The sequence below is a fragment of the Capra hircus genome, chromosome 8 (assembly GCF_001704415.2).
Source record: "Capra hircus breed San Clemente chromosome 8, ASM170441v1, whole genome shotgun sequence".
NCBI classification, from domain to species: domain Eukaryota; kingdom Metazoa; phylum Chordata; class Mammalia; order Artiodactyla; family Bovidae; genus Capra; species Capra hircus.
The window spans coordinates 83,561,115-83,576,015 of record NC_030815.1 but is presented as its reverse complement, the minus strand read 5'-3'; the positions used below and the strand labels follow the sequence as shown (position 1 = coordinate 83,576,015).

General features: G+C 37.1%; 1 protein-coding gene across 2 annotated transcripts in view; it reads left to right on the top strand.

Annotated features, from left to right (window-relative positions):
• ZNF484 (zinc finger protein 484) overlaps positions 1 to 14,656 on the top strand; it is a 28,219-nt gene extending 13,563 nt beyond the window's left edge. The window contains exons 3-5 of one of the 2 annotated variants that reach the window (XM_005684158.3): positions 4,776 to 4,902; positions 5,158 to 5,253; positions 11,684 to 14,656. In XM_005684158.3, coding sequence (XP_005684215.2) covers positions 4,776 to 4,902; positions 5,158 to 5,253; positions 11,684 to 14,001 — 2,541 coding nt within the window. In that variant the 3' untranslated portion in view covers positions 14,002 to 14,656. Of the gene's footprint in view, positions 1 to 4,775; positions 4,903 to 4,957; positions 4,993 to 5,157; positions 5,254 to 11,683 lie in introns of those variants that run through there. The other variant, XM_018052490.1, reaches the window with a different exon arrangement.

Below are 14,901 nucleotides of genomic sequence, written 5' to 3'. Positions count from 1 at the left end.
ATATTGTTGTTAACTCTGCTAGAGAACCTAGAAGAAAGTGAGGAGCACAGTAGGAAAAAAACTATATTGTTTTAGAGAATATCTCATTATTTTAAACAGACTGTTGACAGGAATACGGGTGTTAAAGGTGCTTCTGGTGAAGACTCAAGAAGGAACTGAGAAAGTAGGGGAGGGAGCGTCTCTGGTATATAGTAGCAGAAAGCTCAGCTGGATTTTGTCCTGTAGTTATATGGAAAGCAGATTTGTCAGTGATGGACTTGTGTTTTTCTCTGAGGTGATTTCAAGTAAAGGATTGGAGATGTGACATGGTTTCTTTTTCCTGCTTACAATAAAATATGAATATTAAGCGATAGATTGGAGGAAGAACTGTTAAGCAAAAAGGAACTAGACTTGATGATTTGGGGTATTTGGGGGCTATCAAGATTACAAAAGATGCCGTAATTAGTTTCACTGTAGGAAAGTATGTTCTTGAGAGAAAGTCAAGGGTGTAGATAGATGCTTTATATATGAATATTTTTCTAGGTTTTTAGGTGTTTAGCAAGATGAACAGGGTAGAATGCACCTTACTAAATTTTTTTAGCTGGACATCTCAGTCTTTGGTGTTAACTTGATTGTTTAGTTTATTTACATTTAATGCAATTACTGATATATTTGAATTTATATCCAGTTTTATTAGTTTCATATTTGAATTGTCTGTTTAATACTATCTTTCCACTCTTTTCTTGACTTTCTTTTAGATTAGTCAAGTTTTAATTTTTATTTTGTTACCTTGTTTGTGATGCATTCTTTTGTTTCCCTAGATATTATAATATCCCTCTTTAACGCATTATTATCTTACCCCCTTCTTAATAGATGCTAAAACATCTTAATTCCATTTACTGCTTCTCATTTTTACATTATTATTTTTATGCATTTGAATTCTACATATGTTTTAAACTTCACAAGATATTATTATTATTGTTTTTGCATAGTCTGTATTTACAGTTTTATAAAGTGGGATTTGAGAAACTTTTGGAGTCTTTGAGTTGATGTCATTCACCTTTCCTTTTCAAATTTTGCTTCTGCCTCATATTCTTCCTCTTTATTGTCTCAGACAACAATATGTTTTTCCTTTTCAAGGTGTTGTACATGTGATACATCACGTGCTCTTGTGCTTATTTTTATTTTAAAAAACCTGTGTGGTTCAGTTTGGATATCGTCTGTTTGCTTGTCTTCCATTTCGGTAATTCTGTTATTCTGCTATTAAACCCCTCTCAGTTCTTAATTTTAGATACTGAATTTTTCAATTTTAATTTTTTTTAGTATAAGTTCCATTTCTCTGATGAAATTCTCCACCTTTTCATCTAACTCTAAAATCCTGTAAGACTATTTCCATTGAATTTTTTCCCCTGTGGTTTTAGATATTTTGTTCTGTTTTTTGATAGGCATTTCTTTTATTGTATCAAAACGCATATAAAGCATTGTCAAGGATCTAGATTATGGTATCTTTCTCAGTTATTTAACTTATATGCAGAGTACATCATACGAAATGCTGGGCTGGATGAAGCTCAAGCTGGAATCAAGATTACTGGGAGAAATATCAATAACCTCAGCTATGCAGATGACACCACCCTAATGGCAGAAAGCAAAGAGGAGCTAAAGAGCTTCTTGATGAAGGTGAAAGAGGAGAGTGAAAAAGCTGGCTTAAAACTCAACATTCAAAAAACTAAGATTATGGCATGTGGTTCCATCACTTCTTGGCAAATAATGGATACAGTGACAGATTTTATTTCTTGGGCTCCAAAAATCACTGCAGCTGGTGATTGAAGCCTTGAAATTAAAAGACACTTGCTCCTTGGGAGGAAAGCTATGACAAACCTAAACAGCGTGTTAAAAAGCAGAGACATTATTTTGCTGACAAAGGTCCAAATAGTCAAAGCTGTGATTTTTCCATTAGTCATATATGGATGTAAGAGTTGGACCATAAAGAAGGCTGAGCACCAAAGAATGTTGCTTTTGAGTGGTGGTGGTAGAGAAGACTCTCGAGAGTCCCTTGCACTGCAAGGAGATCAAACCAGTCAATCCTAAAGGAAATCAATCCTGAATATTCATTGGGAAAGATTAAGGGCAGGAGGAGAAGGGGACGACAGAGGATGAGATGGTTGGATGGCATCACTGACTCAATGAACATGAGTTTGAGCAAACACCAGGAGATAGCAAAGAACAGGGAAGCCTAATTTGCTGCAGTCCATGGGGTCACAAAGGGTCAGACACGACTTAGTGACTGAACAATAACAAACTTTCTCAAGAGAGGATCCTTGTTTCCCTTAGCAGATAGAGTGGAGGATGAACACCTTTATCTAGTCAGGCACAGTGTTATGTTGAATCAAGACTAAGTTGAAGCCCTGATAATAGTCTACCTCTGGTTCACTCTGACCATCCAGGATTTTCAGCTGAGAGGCCAGTTTGCCCTCTGTGGACCCTCCTCTTGATAGGTGCCAACAGTGTTTTCTTATCAGACTGCCAACATTTTGCCTTGCTTTTCAGAGGCTCTCTGCTGAAGTATTTAGTTTTGTGCTCATACAGCCCTAGAATTTGATAGATGTCTTAGAGGAAAAACTGTCCATGTGTTTGAATTCTGGTTTCTCTATCACCCAACTTTAGCCTTCTACTGGTTCAAAGCCTGGGTTTTCACCTTTTACCACACTCAGAATTGATAAATACTCCTAGTGTAAAAGTGGTTACGTACATCAACTCAAACCTTAAATGTTGTCTGTAGAGTCTTAGCACCTAACTGCTTCCAGTATTTTCAAACAGATAGTTTCAGTATTTCATCTGGCATGTACTTATTCCTGGAAGAAACCCTGGACCGTCACAAACCCTTGTATGCCATCTGGATATGACAGTGCCTCAAAAGGTTCACCTAAACATATCATATGTACTGTCCATTTAAAGTGTACATTCAATCATTTTTAGTATATTCATGGAGTTGTGCAGTCTTTATCCAATTTTAGAACACTTTCTTTCCCTCCCCTATCCAAAGTCATACCTTTTAGCTGTTGCTACCTCCCTCCCCACCACATCCTTCCATTACCCCATTCCTGGGCAACCAGCAGTCTTCTTACTGTCCTAATAGGTTTGCCTGTCCTGGACATCTCTGTAAACGGAATCATATAATATGTGGTCTTTTGTGATTGGCTTATTTCACTTAGCATAATATTTTCAAAATTCTTTCACAGTATAGCATAAATCAGTATTTCATTCCTCTCTATGGATGAATCATTTCTTTTATGAATATGCCACATTTTGAAATTCATCATTGGCTGATACCCTGGGTTGTTTCTGTTTTTGACTATTAAGAATAATGCTTCTATGAACATGGCTATATAAGTTTTATGTGAATGAATGTTTTGATTTCTCTTGGATATATACCTAGAAGTGGAACCATTAGCTCATATTACTCCTTTTGAGGAAGTGCCAGACTGTTTTAGATTCCCACCTTTACTATATGAGGGTTCCAATTTCTCCACTTCCCCACTGGCACTTGATGCTATGTGTCCTTTTGTTTTCTATTATTATAGCCATCCTAGTAGGTGCACTTTCCTGATGACTAATGATTGGAGCATTTTTTAAATTTCGGAATTCAAGATTTAATTGCATTTATTATTTTGCTACAAAAATAATAAAAATACAAATACACACAAGCAGAGCATTTTTTATTTTATAATCATCTTAGTGAATTTGAAGGGGTATCTCTTTGAATTTTGATATCCCTTTTGACTATATTGACCTGTATTGAGAACCTTTCATGCTTTTTGGCCATTTGTATATCTTCCTTGGATATATGTATATTCTTCTTGGTCCATTTGTTTATTTGACTGTGCCAGGTCTTAGCTGTGGCATGAGGGATGTTCAAGCTTTGTAGCAGAATCCAGGATCTTTTGTTATAGCATGTGGAATCTAGCTCTCTGACCAGGGATCAAACCCAGTCCCCCTGCATTGGGAGCATGGAGTTTTAGCCACTGGACCACTAGGGAAGTCCCCTTGGTCCATTTTTAATTGGATCATTTATCTTTTTATTGAGTTGTAAGAGTTCTTTATATATTCTTTACACAAGTCCTTTATCAGATATATAATTGCAGACATTTCCCCATAATCTTTGAGTTGTTTTTACTTATAAGTAAACACTTCGTTTGTTCTGTTTGTTGTTGTTATTGTTGTTTCTTTTTCATTTTGGGCCATTGGGTATAGCATGGGGATCTTAGTTCCCCTCCCAGGCATTGAACCCATGCCCCCTGAAGTGATGGTGCAGAGACCTAACACTGGACTGCCAGCAAATTCCCTTATCTTATTGCTTTCTTAATGGTATCCTTTTTAGCACAAAGTTTTAAATTTTGATAAAGTCCAATTTATCTATTTTTTCTTTGGTTGCTTGTGATTCTGATTTTATATCTGAAAAAATCATTGCTTTTCTAACTGAAGTGTTAATGAAATACGGCATACATGGAAAAGAATGCAGAAATCAGGTTTGCAGCTTGATGAGTTTTCAGTGTATTCTTTTGTAACCAGCACACAGATAAAAACAAAACCTCAGAATGTTATTAGAGCCACAGAAAGAATGACCTAATACTTTTAATACTTATTTTTCCCTTGAAATAATCATGTCAAATTTAGGTATTTAGTGAGAATCTTATATGTTATATCATGTTAAAAATTATTAAAAATAAGTTCATAAATATCTTGCTCTTATCCTACAATCCTGATGTTTTTCATTGAATAAACATGTGTTTTTCCAGGGATCAGTGTCTTTCAAAGATATATCTGTAGACTTCAGCAGGGAGGAGTGGCAACAATTGGACCTTGCTCAGAAAAGTCTATACAGGGATGTAATGCTGGAAAACTATTTCAACTTGATCTCAGTGGGTAAGCACAGCTTTGCTGGGTAAGGCTGTACCTAACTGAGTGTATCTTTTTTTTTCCATAGTGGAATTTCTGAAATTTGGTGTTTCTAAGGTATGTGGGACTTCTAAAGACTGTAGGACATCTGAAGTGTAATAGTTTTGTCCTTATTTTGTTCTATGTTCTTAACAATCTCTTTTGGACATTAAGAATATACTTCTGTTCCCCGTGAACTTTTCTGAAAAGTAAATGGAGGACTTTGTTGTTTCCTATCATCAGGGTGTCAAGTTCCCAAAGCAGAAGTCATTTTCAACTTGGAGTGGGGAGAAGAACCATTTATGTGGAATGGCAAAATCTCAAGCCAGAGCTGTCTCGGTGAGTAGGAACCGAAAGCATAGGAGATTGTATAACCAAATCACAGTTTTACTGGCAGAGTTTGGCAACTTGGAAGTGCTTTTATTCTTTTTTTTTTTTTTGAAGTGCTTTTAATACGATATTTCTCTAACATTCTGAACTTTTGAAACTGCATGGATAGAGCTGATATTGGTCTCTTACACATCTAAATGCCATTGCCACTTAGTGATGTCACTCAGTCATGTCCGACTCTTTGCGACTACATGGACTGTAGCCCACCAAGCTTCTCCGTCCATGGGATTTTTCAGGCAAGAGTACTGGAGTGGGTTGCCATTTCCTTCTCCAGGGGATCTTCCCAACCCAGGGATTGAACCCGGGTCTCCCGCATTCCAGGCAGACGCTTTAACCTCTGAACCACCAGGGAAGCCATTCCCACTTAAGGCCCCTTCCAATATCAGTGTCTTCTTTGCTTGACTCTTTAAGAGGGATATGCTACAGTTACTGGTACATTGGCTGTAGGATCCTGCTGTTTTGCTTTTTCTCCCTTTTTATAGCATTAAAAAATTTTTTTTTTTAAATCTCTGTCGATGTCTTAAATCCTTTCCTTACACATTCAGGTACTCATAAAATTGCCTTTTAAAAAAATTACTTTGGGTCACTCACCTGCTTATTTCTCTTCATTTTCTTTCTTTTCCCTTAAGGTGCTTCAGAATTGTCATCTAGAGATGGCCATATTATATCATCTCCCATGCCTCTCCCCCAACTGTTGGCTTTGAGATTTCCATTACTTACATTTGGGGATAGCTTCTTATTTTAAGTCTATAATTTTGGGGGACCACACTCCACAGCATGTGGGATCTTAGTTCCTCTGGCCAGGTATTGAACCTGCACGCCCTGCAGTGGAAACTCAGAGTCCTAACCAGTGGATAGCCAGGGAATCCCCTATTTTACAATTTTTAAAAAAGTTTTGTTTTATTTTTTTATTTATCCCTTTTAATCCTCACTCCCTACTTCATTTTTATTCTTCCCAGAGGCAGTTGCTCTACTGTATTTTATATGTTTGCTTGCAATTTATTCTTGAATTTGTCAGGTATTTGTAAAATTTAAATTGTTGGCCATTTTAATTTCTAAAAATGGTACTGTGCTGTGAAGGTGAAGTCGCTCCGTCGTGTCCCACTCTTTGCGACCCGTGGACTGTAGCCCACCAAGCTCCTTTGTCCATGGGATTCTCCAGGCAAGAATACTGGAGTGGGTTGCCATTTCCTTCTCCAGGGGATCTTCCCAACCCAGGGATTGAACCCAGGTCTCCCACATTGCAGGCAGACGCTTTAACCTCTGTACCACCAGGGAAGCCCCACTGTGCTATATATCCTACTTAGTTTATTTTTTTTCCTCTCAGCACTAAATTGGTTCACGTTACACTGTTTTCCTAGCTCATTGGTTCTAATTGATGCTTACATTCCATAGTATATATATATGCCAGATTTACTTGTCCAGCTTTCTAGCTACTATAGCTAGTACTATAATAAATTTCTTCAAGAACTATTCTTTTAGGAAACAAGAATTTCTTGAGGAAGAGTAGTGGGAGTGTTTTATTAATGAATATACTAATGCTTTATTTCACTAAGTATAACCATATTGTTTTTCAGATTGGATGTGTTGGTCTACAATCCTCTAAACATACAAAGGCATCAGTTTCTCCACATCCCTGCCCATATTTCTAATAATTTCTCATCATCTAGTGGATTTTAATTTCTATTTGTTTTAATTTGTGTTTCTCTAATAACAAAATGTTTTGAACATCTTATCATATATCTTGTAATAGATTCTGATTTCATTTTTGGTATTTGACTGCTGACACCTTCCAAATGTCACCACTCTCTCTTCAGCTTCTGCCCCACATCTGGACAAACTACAAGAAAACCCAGATGCTCTTTCCATTAGTGCTAGTGGCAAGTTGCTCTGTACCAGTCAGCTTAGCACCATCCCCAACTACTATAAAAAACCCAAGCCAGTTTCCTTTTCTCACTGTTAAGCCACTTTCAGACCTGCTTGGGAGCTTTCCCTTCAAAAGCCTCATTAAATGAGTAATGAACTTTTTCATATCTTATTGGTTGTGTGTCAAATCATCACTCTTGACATTTGAACCAAATTTGGTGTGGGAGTCCATTGCTTCTCTGCAGGTGACTTAACAGTTTATGTAGTAATCAGGATCTTTGGATGATGACCGCCACTAAGGGGGCTTTCTTCTCTTGTTCTCTGGATTTACTGCCTGCTGCTGAGTACATACTTTGAGCTGTGCGACTTTATGCTGCATTTGCTGATTCCCACAAGACTGTGTCATATATTTAACCAATTGAAGTTGGAAGTTATAGTTGGTATTCTGGGGCAGATATAAGGAGTAGGCCCTCCTTAAAGTGGCCTAAGACCTATGTATGTGTCTCAAATTGAATCATTTGTCTCAATTCTGGCATAAGCCATGAATGACACCAGAATTAAGGAAACAGATCAGGTTGGTTCTCATTGTATAAGCTTTCAGGGGAACAATTGATACCTTATGCATATAAGGGCCCATCAGGCAGCTACTTGTGTGAAGGAAGAGCAGTTACAATGTAGCATGCTAAAGCAAGTGGCACACCTTTCTAAATGTTGTCATATTTTATTGTTTATTGTTTCAATGTTGTCATATTTTTGCTTTTCCCTGTGACTCATCTTCTCAAACAACTCTTTATGCTCTTTCTACTAATTTTTCTCTTTTAGAAAGTATCATTTAGATGCCCTCCTCCTTTTACTTTCCAGTGAAAAGTAAAACCTAAAACCATGTCTACATTCACTTCTGCTTGAATTATTCTAACCCTGTTTTGATGTTTAAAAAATTTTTTTCCTAGGTGCTACTGGTTAAAATATTATACTTATCTTGTCATAGCTATATGATACAAAATATTACCTAACATATGAGAAATTCTCTCAATGGATTAATAAACTAAAGGAAGAACATGCCTCATATTTGCAGTTCACATTTATCTTTGTTTAGTTTCCATAATCATGTTTGCTTCATTTTAACACTTTCTTTAATTATTCCCCTGTGTCTGACCCTTTATTTTCTGATCTGTCTCCCTATTTAGATAATCTACATACTTATACTTTACTCTCATGTTTCACTTACTTCTTTTATTGGATGTATTATGGTATACATTGCTTTTTCCCTTTTTCGATTCTCTGACCCACAAAAACTCAGAGAAAATGACATTAATTTGAATGACAACTGAGTCTTTTATCTATTTCAAAAATGTTTCTCTAGAGAATATTTAGTGAAATTAAATTCTTTAGGTGATATTTTGCTCTATTTCAGAGGGATTTGAAATTTTTTCTGCTAAGAGTAATTTAAAGGACCAATAATTGTAATTGGAAAGGGAAGACAACTGAAAGAAATGTTTAAAATTTAAGCCTTTGAGCATTAAGCATTTATTTTTGTGTACATCTATGCCAATTAAATATGACTTTGTAAGGCTCAGAGTATCTGTGTTTATTTTTAAGTTAAGAGAAAAGAGAGCCTTCCTAGAGTTTTGCTGAGGTTTGAGATTCATTTTCAGAGCATAGAACCCTAAATGATCCATGAAGGAAATGAATTTTGAAAAGGAATAAAGGATCAGGAAAAGGAAGCTTAGTGGGGAAAAGGAAAAGAATATACGTTTAGATTCAGTAATAAAATAGACTTTAGTGACTGGTGGAAAGATAGCTTACATACATTCATTTTATTGGCCTGAATTATGACTTTGTATTTTACTGAATTGGTAATTCAGTTTGTGACAGAGGAATTATGAATAATTAAACTTTTTACCACAGGAGCAAATTCTTTACATTGAACATCATTGATAATAATGTAAATACTGTCAGGCATAGCAATGGGTTTATAAGCTAAAGAAAGTGAAAAGTTGCAAAAGATGAAAGCCATGTCTAGGAATCTAGTATTAGAGGTCCTCAGGCTTGATGAAAACATTAATATGTGTGAGTAAAACTGTAATGTGTGCTAAGTCACTTCAGTCATGTCCGACTCTGTGCAACCCCATGGACTGTATAGCCCATCAGGCTCCTTTGTCCATGGAATTCTCCAGGCAAGAATACTGCAATGGGTTGCTGTTTCCTTCTCCAGGGGCTCTTCCCAATTCAAGGATTGAACCCATGTCTCTTAAGTCTCCTGCATTGGTAGGTGGGTTCTTTACCACTAGCCCAAAAATATAAAAGTTAAAAGAATGTGTTTGGGGATATTACAAACATTATATGGTCCTGGAGATAGAATGAAATGGATACAAGGTTAGACTGTGTCTTAAAGAGTGATCTGATTTTTATATAAGTATTTACTGAGAATCTACTGTGTCTTTAAAAAAAATTTTTTTATTGAAGGATAATTGCTTTTCAGAATTTTGTTGTTTTCTGTCAAGCCTCAACATGAATCAGCCATAGGAATACATATATCCCCTCCCTTTTGAGCCTCCCTCCCATCTCCCTCCCCATCCCACCCCTGTTACAGAACCCCTGTTTGAGTTTCCTGAGCCATACAGCAAATTCCCATTGGCTATCTATTTTACACATGGTAATGTAAGTTTCCGTGTTACTCTTTCCATACATCTCACCCTTTCCTCCCCTCTCCCTGTGTCCATTAAGTTTATTCTCTATATCTGTTTCTCCATTGTTGCCCTGTAAATAAATTCTTCAGAACCGTTTTTCTAGATTCTGTATATATGCATTAGAATACGATATTTATCTTTCTCTAACTCACTTCACTCTGTATAATAGGTTCTAGGTTCATCCACCTCATCAGAACTGACTCTGCTATGTCTTATACACTATTCCACAGTTGGGGATATTAGTGATTCTTATTGTAGGTAAGAATGGTATATTGGAGTCAAACCCACCTCCTGTCATTGATAGACCCCCAGAAACAGTGACTTAGAGAACATAAACATTAACCTGGCCTGGATTTAGCCTGAGGGCTGTAGTTTTTCTAATCTCTTGTCTCAGGCATCAGCAGCAGCATAGAACTGAGCTATCAAGTCTGTAATATAGCCAGTGGGAAGAGTTATGGGAGACATACTTACTTCCTTAAAACATTGACCTGATTACAACAAATATAATTCATACTCTTATTTGAATGGTGATAGATGAGTTACCTGGATTTACCTACAAATGAGGCTGTATATGCCTGTTGTTTTGAGACAGACACATGCTTGGCTACAAGCTTAACACTGTTGAAGGAAGGGGACAGCTTTTTTTTTTTTTTTTTTTTTGCTTTATTTTACTTTACAATACTGTATTGGTTTTGCCATACATTGACATGAATCTGCCACGGGTGTACATGAGTTTCCAATCCTGAACCTCCCTCCCACATCCCACCCCATATCATCTCTCTGGATCATCCCCGTGCACCAGCCCCAAGCATCCTGTATCCTGTATCAAACATAGACTGGCAATTCATTTCTTGCATGATAGTATACATGTTTCAGTGCCAATCTCCCAAATCATCCCACCCTCTCCCTCTCCCTCAGAGTCCAAAAGTCTGTTCTATACATCTGTGTCTGTTTTGCTGTCTCACATACAAGGTTATCATCATTACTATCTTTCTAAATTCCATATATATTTATTAGTATACTGTATTGGTGTTTTTCTTAAGCTTAACACTGTTGAAGGAAGGGGACAGCTTTTAATGAACAACTTCTGTCTCTGCTTCAGAGTTGGCCCTTTTTGCTGTTATATTCTTCCTTATTAAGTGTGTGTATCTGCACCCCAAAACCAGGCATAAAGAATTGAATCATAGATATATATTTACTGTTTGTAATGGTAAAGCTAATTCAGGATGACTGAGGCTACAATATATTTCTGTACATAAATAAATTTATATTTAGGGCACAGTGGTTAATAGGGAATAGATAAAGCAGAGAGATTAAGATTTATAGATGAAGGATAATAAGAATCTAGACTCAGAAATATTTTTTAGCCACATGGTTTGTCACTTTGTTCTTCTAACACCTATTATGTAGTTCTGCTGCATGTTCAGAACAGCATATTTCAGTTTGAATCTCATCTTCCCCAATTACTAAGCATGATTTGGGCACATTTCTTAACTCTTCTGTGGCTCAGTTTCCTCATCTGTAAAGTAGGGACAATAATAACATTAATAGCAAAAAGTTATGTTGATGTTTAAATGAGTTAGAACAATGCCTGAGACATCTAAATTTTATTGTTTATCAGACAGTAAATGTAAGGGCTTATTTTATTATTGCATATTATTTCATATAAAGAGATTATTATATATATTCTTATTTTATATATTTATCTATATTTATTATTACATTTATATAGAACCTCTCCCATTTCTCTGTGTTCACCTTGTATCCACTCTATCATCCCTTCTGTGTTTTGCTAACTGTTCTTTGTGTATTTTATTTTCTAGATCAGCATATTGGTTTTGAAACATCAAAACAGGGAATATCCGAAGATGTTTCAGTCTGGTTTGAGGGAATTTGTCTCTTCCCAAGAAATGATCTATATTCCATTTTAGAAGAATTTTGGCAAGATGATAAACAGACAGGAAGAGATAAGGAAAACCAGAACAAACATTTAAGTCCTATCATCTTCACCAACAAGGATACACTAGCTAATAAGGGGAACTGTGACTATAATAAAGACATTGGGAAAAAATTTCATGTAAACACAAACCTTGTTCCTTCAAGAAAAAGACTCCATAACTATGACTCATTTCAAAAGAGTTTGAAGCCTATTGTAAGCTTATGTAATTGTAATAGAAACAATGCAACAGAAAATTTTGATAAGGTTATTGGATATGGTAATACTTTTACTTGTATGAATTCTCATACAGAAATGAATGCTTGTGAATATAATCAACGCAAGAAACTTCTGAGTAAGCAAGCTCTCATTCAGCATCAAAAACATCATAGTAGGGAGGACTTCCATTTATTTTCTGATTGTGTAAAACTCTCTACCCATAAGACACACCTTTTTGCACATCAAAGGATTTATACTGAAGAGAAACATCATGAGTGCACCAAATGTGACATGATCTTCACTCAGAAGTCCCAATTTGCTGTGCCTCAGGTTTATACAAGAGAAAAATCCTATGTAAGCACTGAATATGGGAAGAAATTTTCCCTCAACTCAAACCATGAGAAAACTCCTCATACTGAGGAGACTGACTATAAATGCAGTGCACGTGGAAAAGCCTTTTTCAAGAAGTTAGATCTGTTCAGACTGCAGAGAATTCCTACTGGAGGAAAAAACCCCTATGATTACAGTGAATGTGGAAAAAATGTCTCTCGCAATTCAAATCTCAGTATACACAAAAAAGCTCATACTGGCAAGAAACACTTTGAATGTATTGAGTGTGGAAAATCTTTCACAAGAAAGTCAACACTAAGTATGCATCAGAAAATTCACACGGGAGAAAAACCATATGTATGTACTGAATGTGGGAAAGCCTTTATCCGAAAGTCACATTTTATTACACATGAGAGAATTCATACTGGAGAGAAACCTTATGAATGCAATGACTGTGGGAAGTCCTTTATAAAGAAGTCACAACTCCATGTGCATCAGCGAATTCACACAGGGGAGAATCCCTTCATATGTTCAGAATGTGGGAAAATCTTCACTCACAGGACAAATCTCATTATACACCAGAAAATTCATACTGGTGAGAGACCCTATATATGTACTGAATGTGGGAAGGCCTTTACTGACAGGTCAAATCTCATTAAACATCAAAAAATTCATACTGGAGAGAAACCCTATAAATGCAGTGACTGTGGAAAATCATTCACCTGGAAGTCACGGCTCAGGATACATCAGAAATGTCACACTGGAGAGAGACATTATGAATGCAATGAATGTGGGAAAGCATTTATTCAGAAGTCAACACTGAGTATGCACCAGAGAATTCATAAAGGAGAAAAGCCCTATGTTTGCACTGAATGTGGGAAGGCCTTCTTCCACAAGTCACATTTTATTACACATGAGAGAATTCATACTGGAGAGAAACCTTACGAATGCAGTGACTGTGGGAAATCTTTCACAAAGAAGTCACAACTTCATGTACATCAGCAAATTCACACAGGAGAGAAACCCTACAGATGTGGTGAATGTGGAAAGGCTTTCACGGACAGATCAAATCTCTTTACACACCAGAAAATTCATACTGGCGAGAAACCCTATAAATGTGATGACTGTGGAAAAGCCTTCACTCGAAAGTCAGGCCTCCATATACATCAACAGTCTCATACTGGAGAAAGACATTATGAGTGTAGTGAATGTGGGAAAGCCTTTGCACGAAAATCAACACTCATTATGCATCAGAGAATCCATACAGGAGAGAAACCTTATATTTGTACTGAATGTGGGAAGTCGTTCATCCAGAAGTCACATTTAAATCGACATAGGAGAATTCATACTGGAGAAAAACCCTATAAATGCAGTGACTGTGGGAAGGCTTTTATTAAGAAGTCACAACTCCTTGAACATCACCGAATTCACACAGGAGAGAAACCTTATATGTGTACTGAATGTGGAAAGGCCTTCTCCATCAGATCAAATCTTATTAAACACCAGAAAATTCATACTAAACAGAAACCTTATAAATCTAGTGACTTTAGGAAAGACTTTAACTGGAAAGCACAATTCAGTGTACATCAGAAATGTAATACTGAGGAAGTAGAATGCCCAGTGCCACAATCATGGGGTAGGGATACAAAGTTGTGAGGAGCTATAGCTTGACTAAGAAGCAAGGGGTAACCCAAGACTGTTTTCCTCTGTTGACTATGAAAGGCACTCTATTTCTTCTTCTTCCTGTCCATTTTAGTTCACTGATTCCTAAGGTGTCGGTGTTCACTCTTGCCATTTCCTACCTGACCATGGCCAATTTATCTTGATTTCATGGACCTAATACTCCAGGTTGCTATGCAATATTTACTGTTCTTACAGCGTTGGACTTCATTTTACCACCAGGCTCATCCACAGCTAAGCATGGTTCCTCCTTTGGCCCAGCCATTTCATTCTTTCTGGAGCTATTAGTAATTGCCCTCTGCTTCCCCCCTATAGCATATTGAACACCTTTTAACCTAGGGGACTCATCTTCCCATGTCATACCTTTTTGCCTTTTCATACTGTCCATGGGGTTCTCTGGCAAGAATACTGGAATGAGTTGCCCTTTTCTTCTCCAGTGGACCGTGTTTTGTCAGAACTTTTCACTATGGCTAATCCATCTTGGGTGGCTGCATGGCATGTTTCATAGCTTCATTCAGTTATGCAAGCCCCGTCATCACGACAAGGCTATGATCCTCGAAGGGGATATATTAGGTTCAGTTCAGTTCAGTTCAGTTGCTCAGTCGTGTCCTACTCTTTGCGACCCCATGAATTGCAGCACGCCAGGCCTCCCTGTCCACCAACTCCCGGAGTTCACTCAGACTCACGTCCATCGAGTCCATGATGCCATCCAACCATCTCATCCTTTGTCGTCCCCTTCTCCTCCTGCCCCCAATCCCTCCCAGCATCAGAGTCTTTTCCAGTGAGTCAACTCTTCTCATGAGGTGGCCAAAGTACTGGATTTTCAGCTTTAGCATCATTCCTTCCAAAGAAATCCCAGGGTTGATCTCCTTTAGA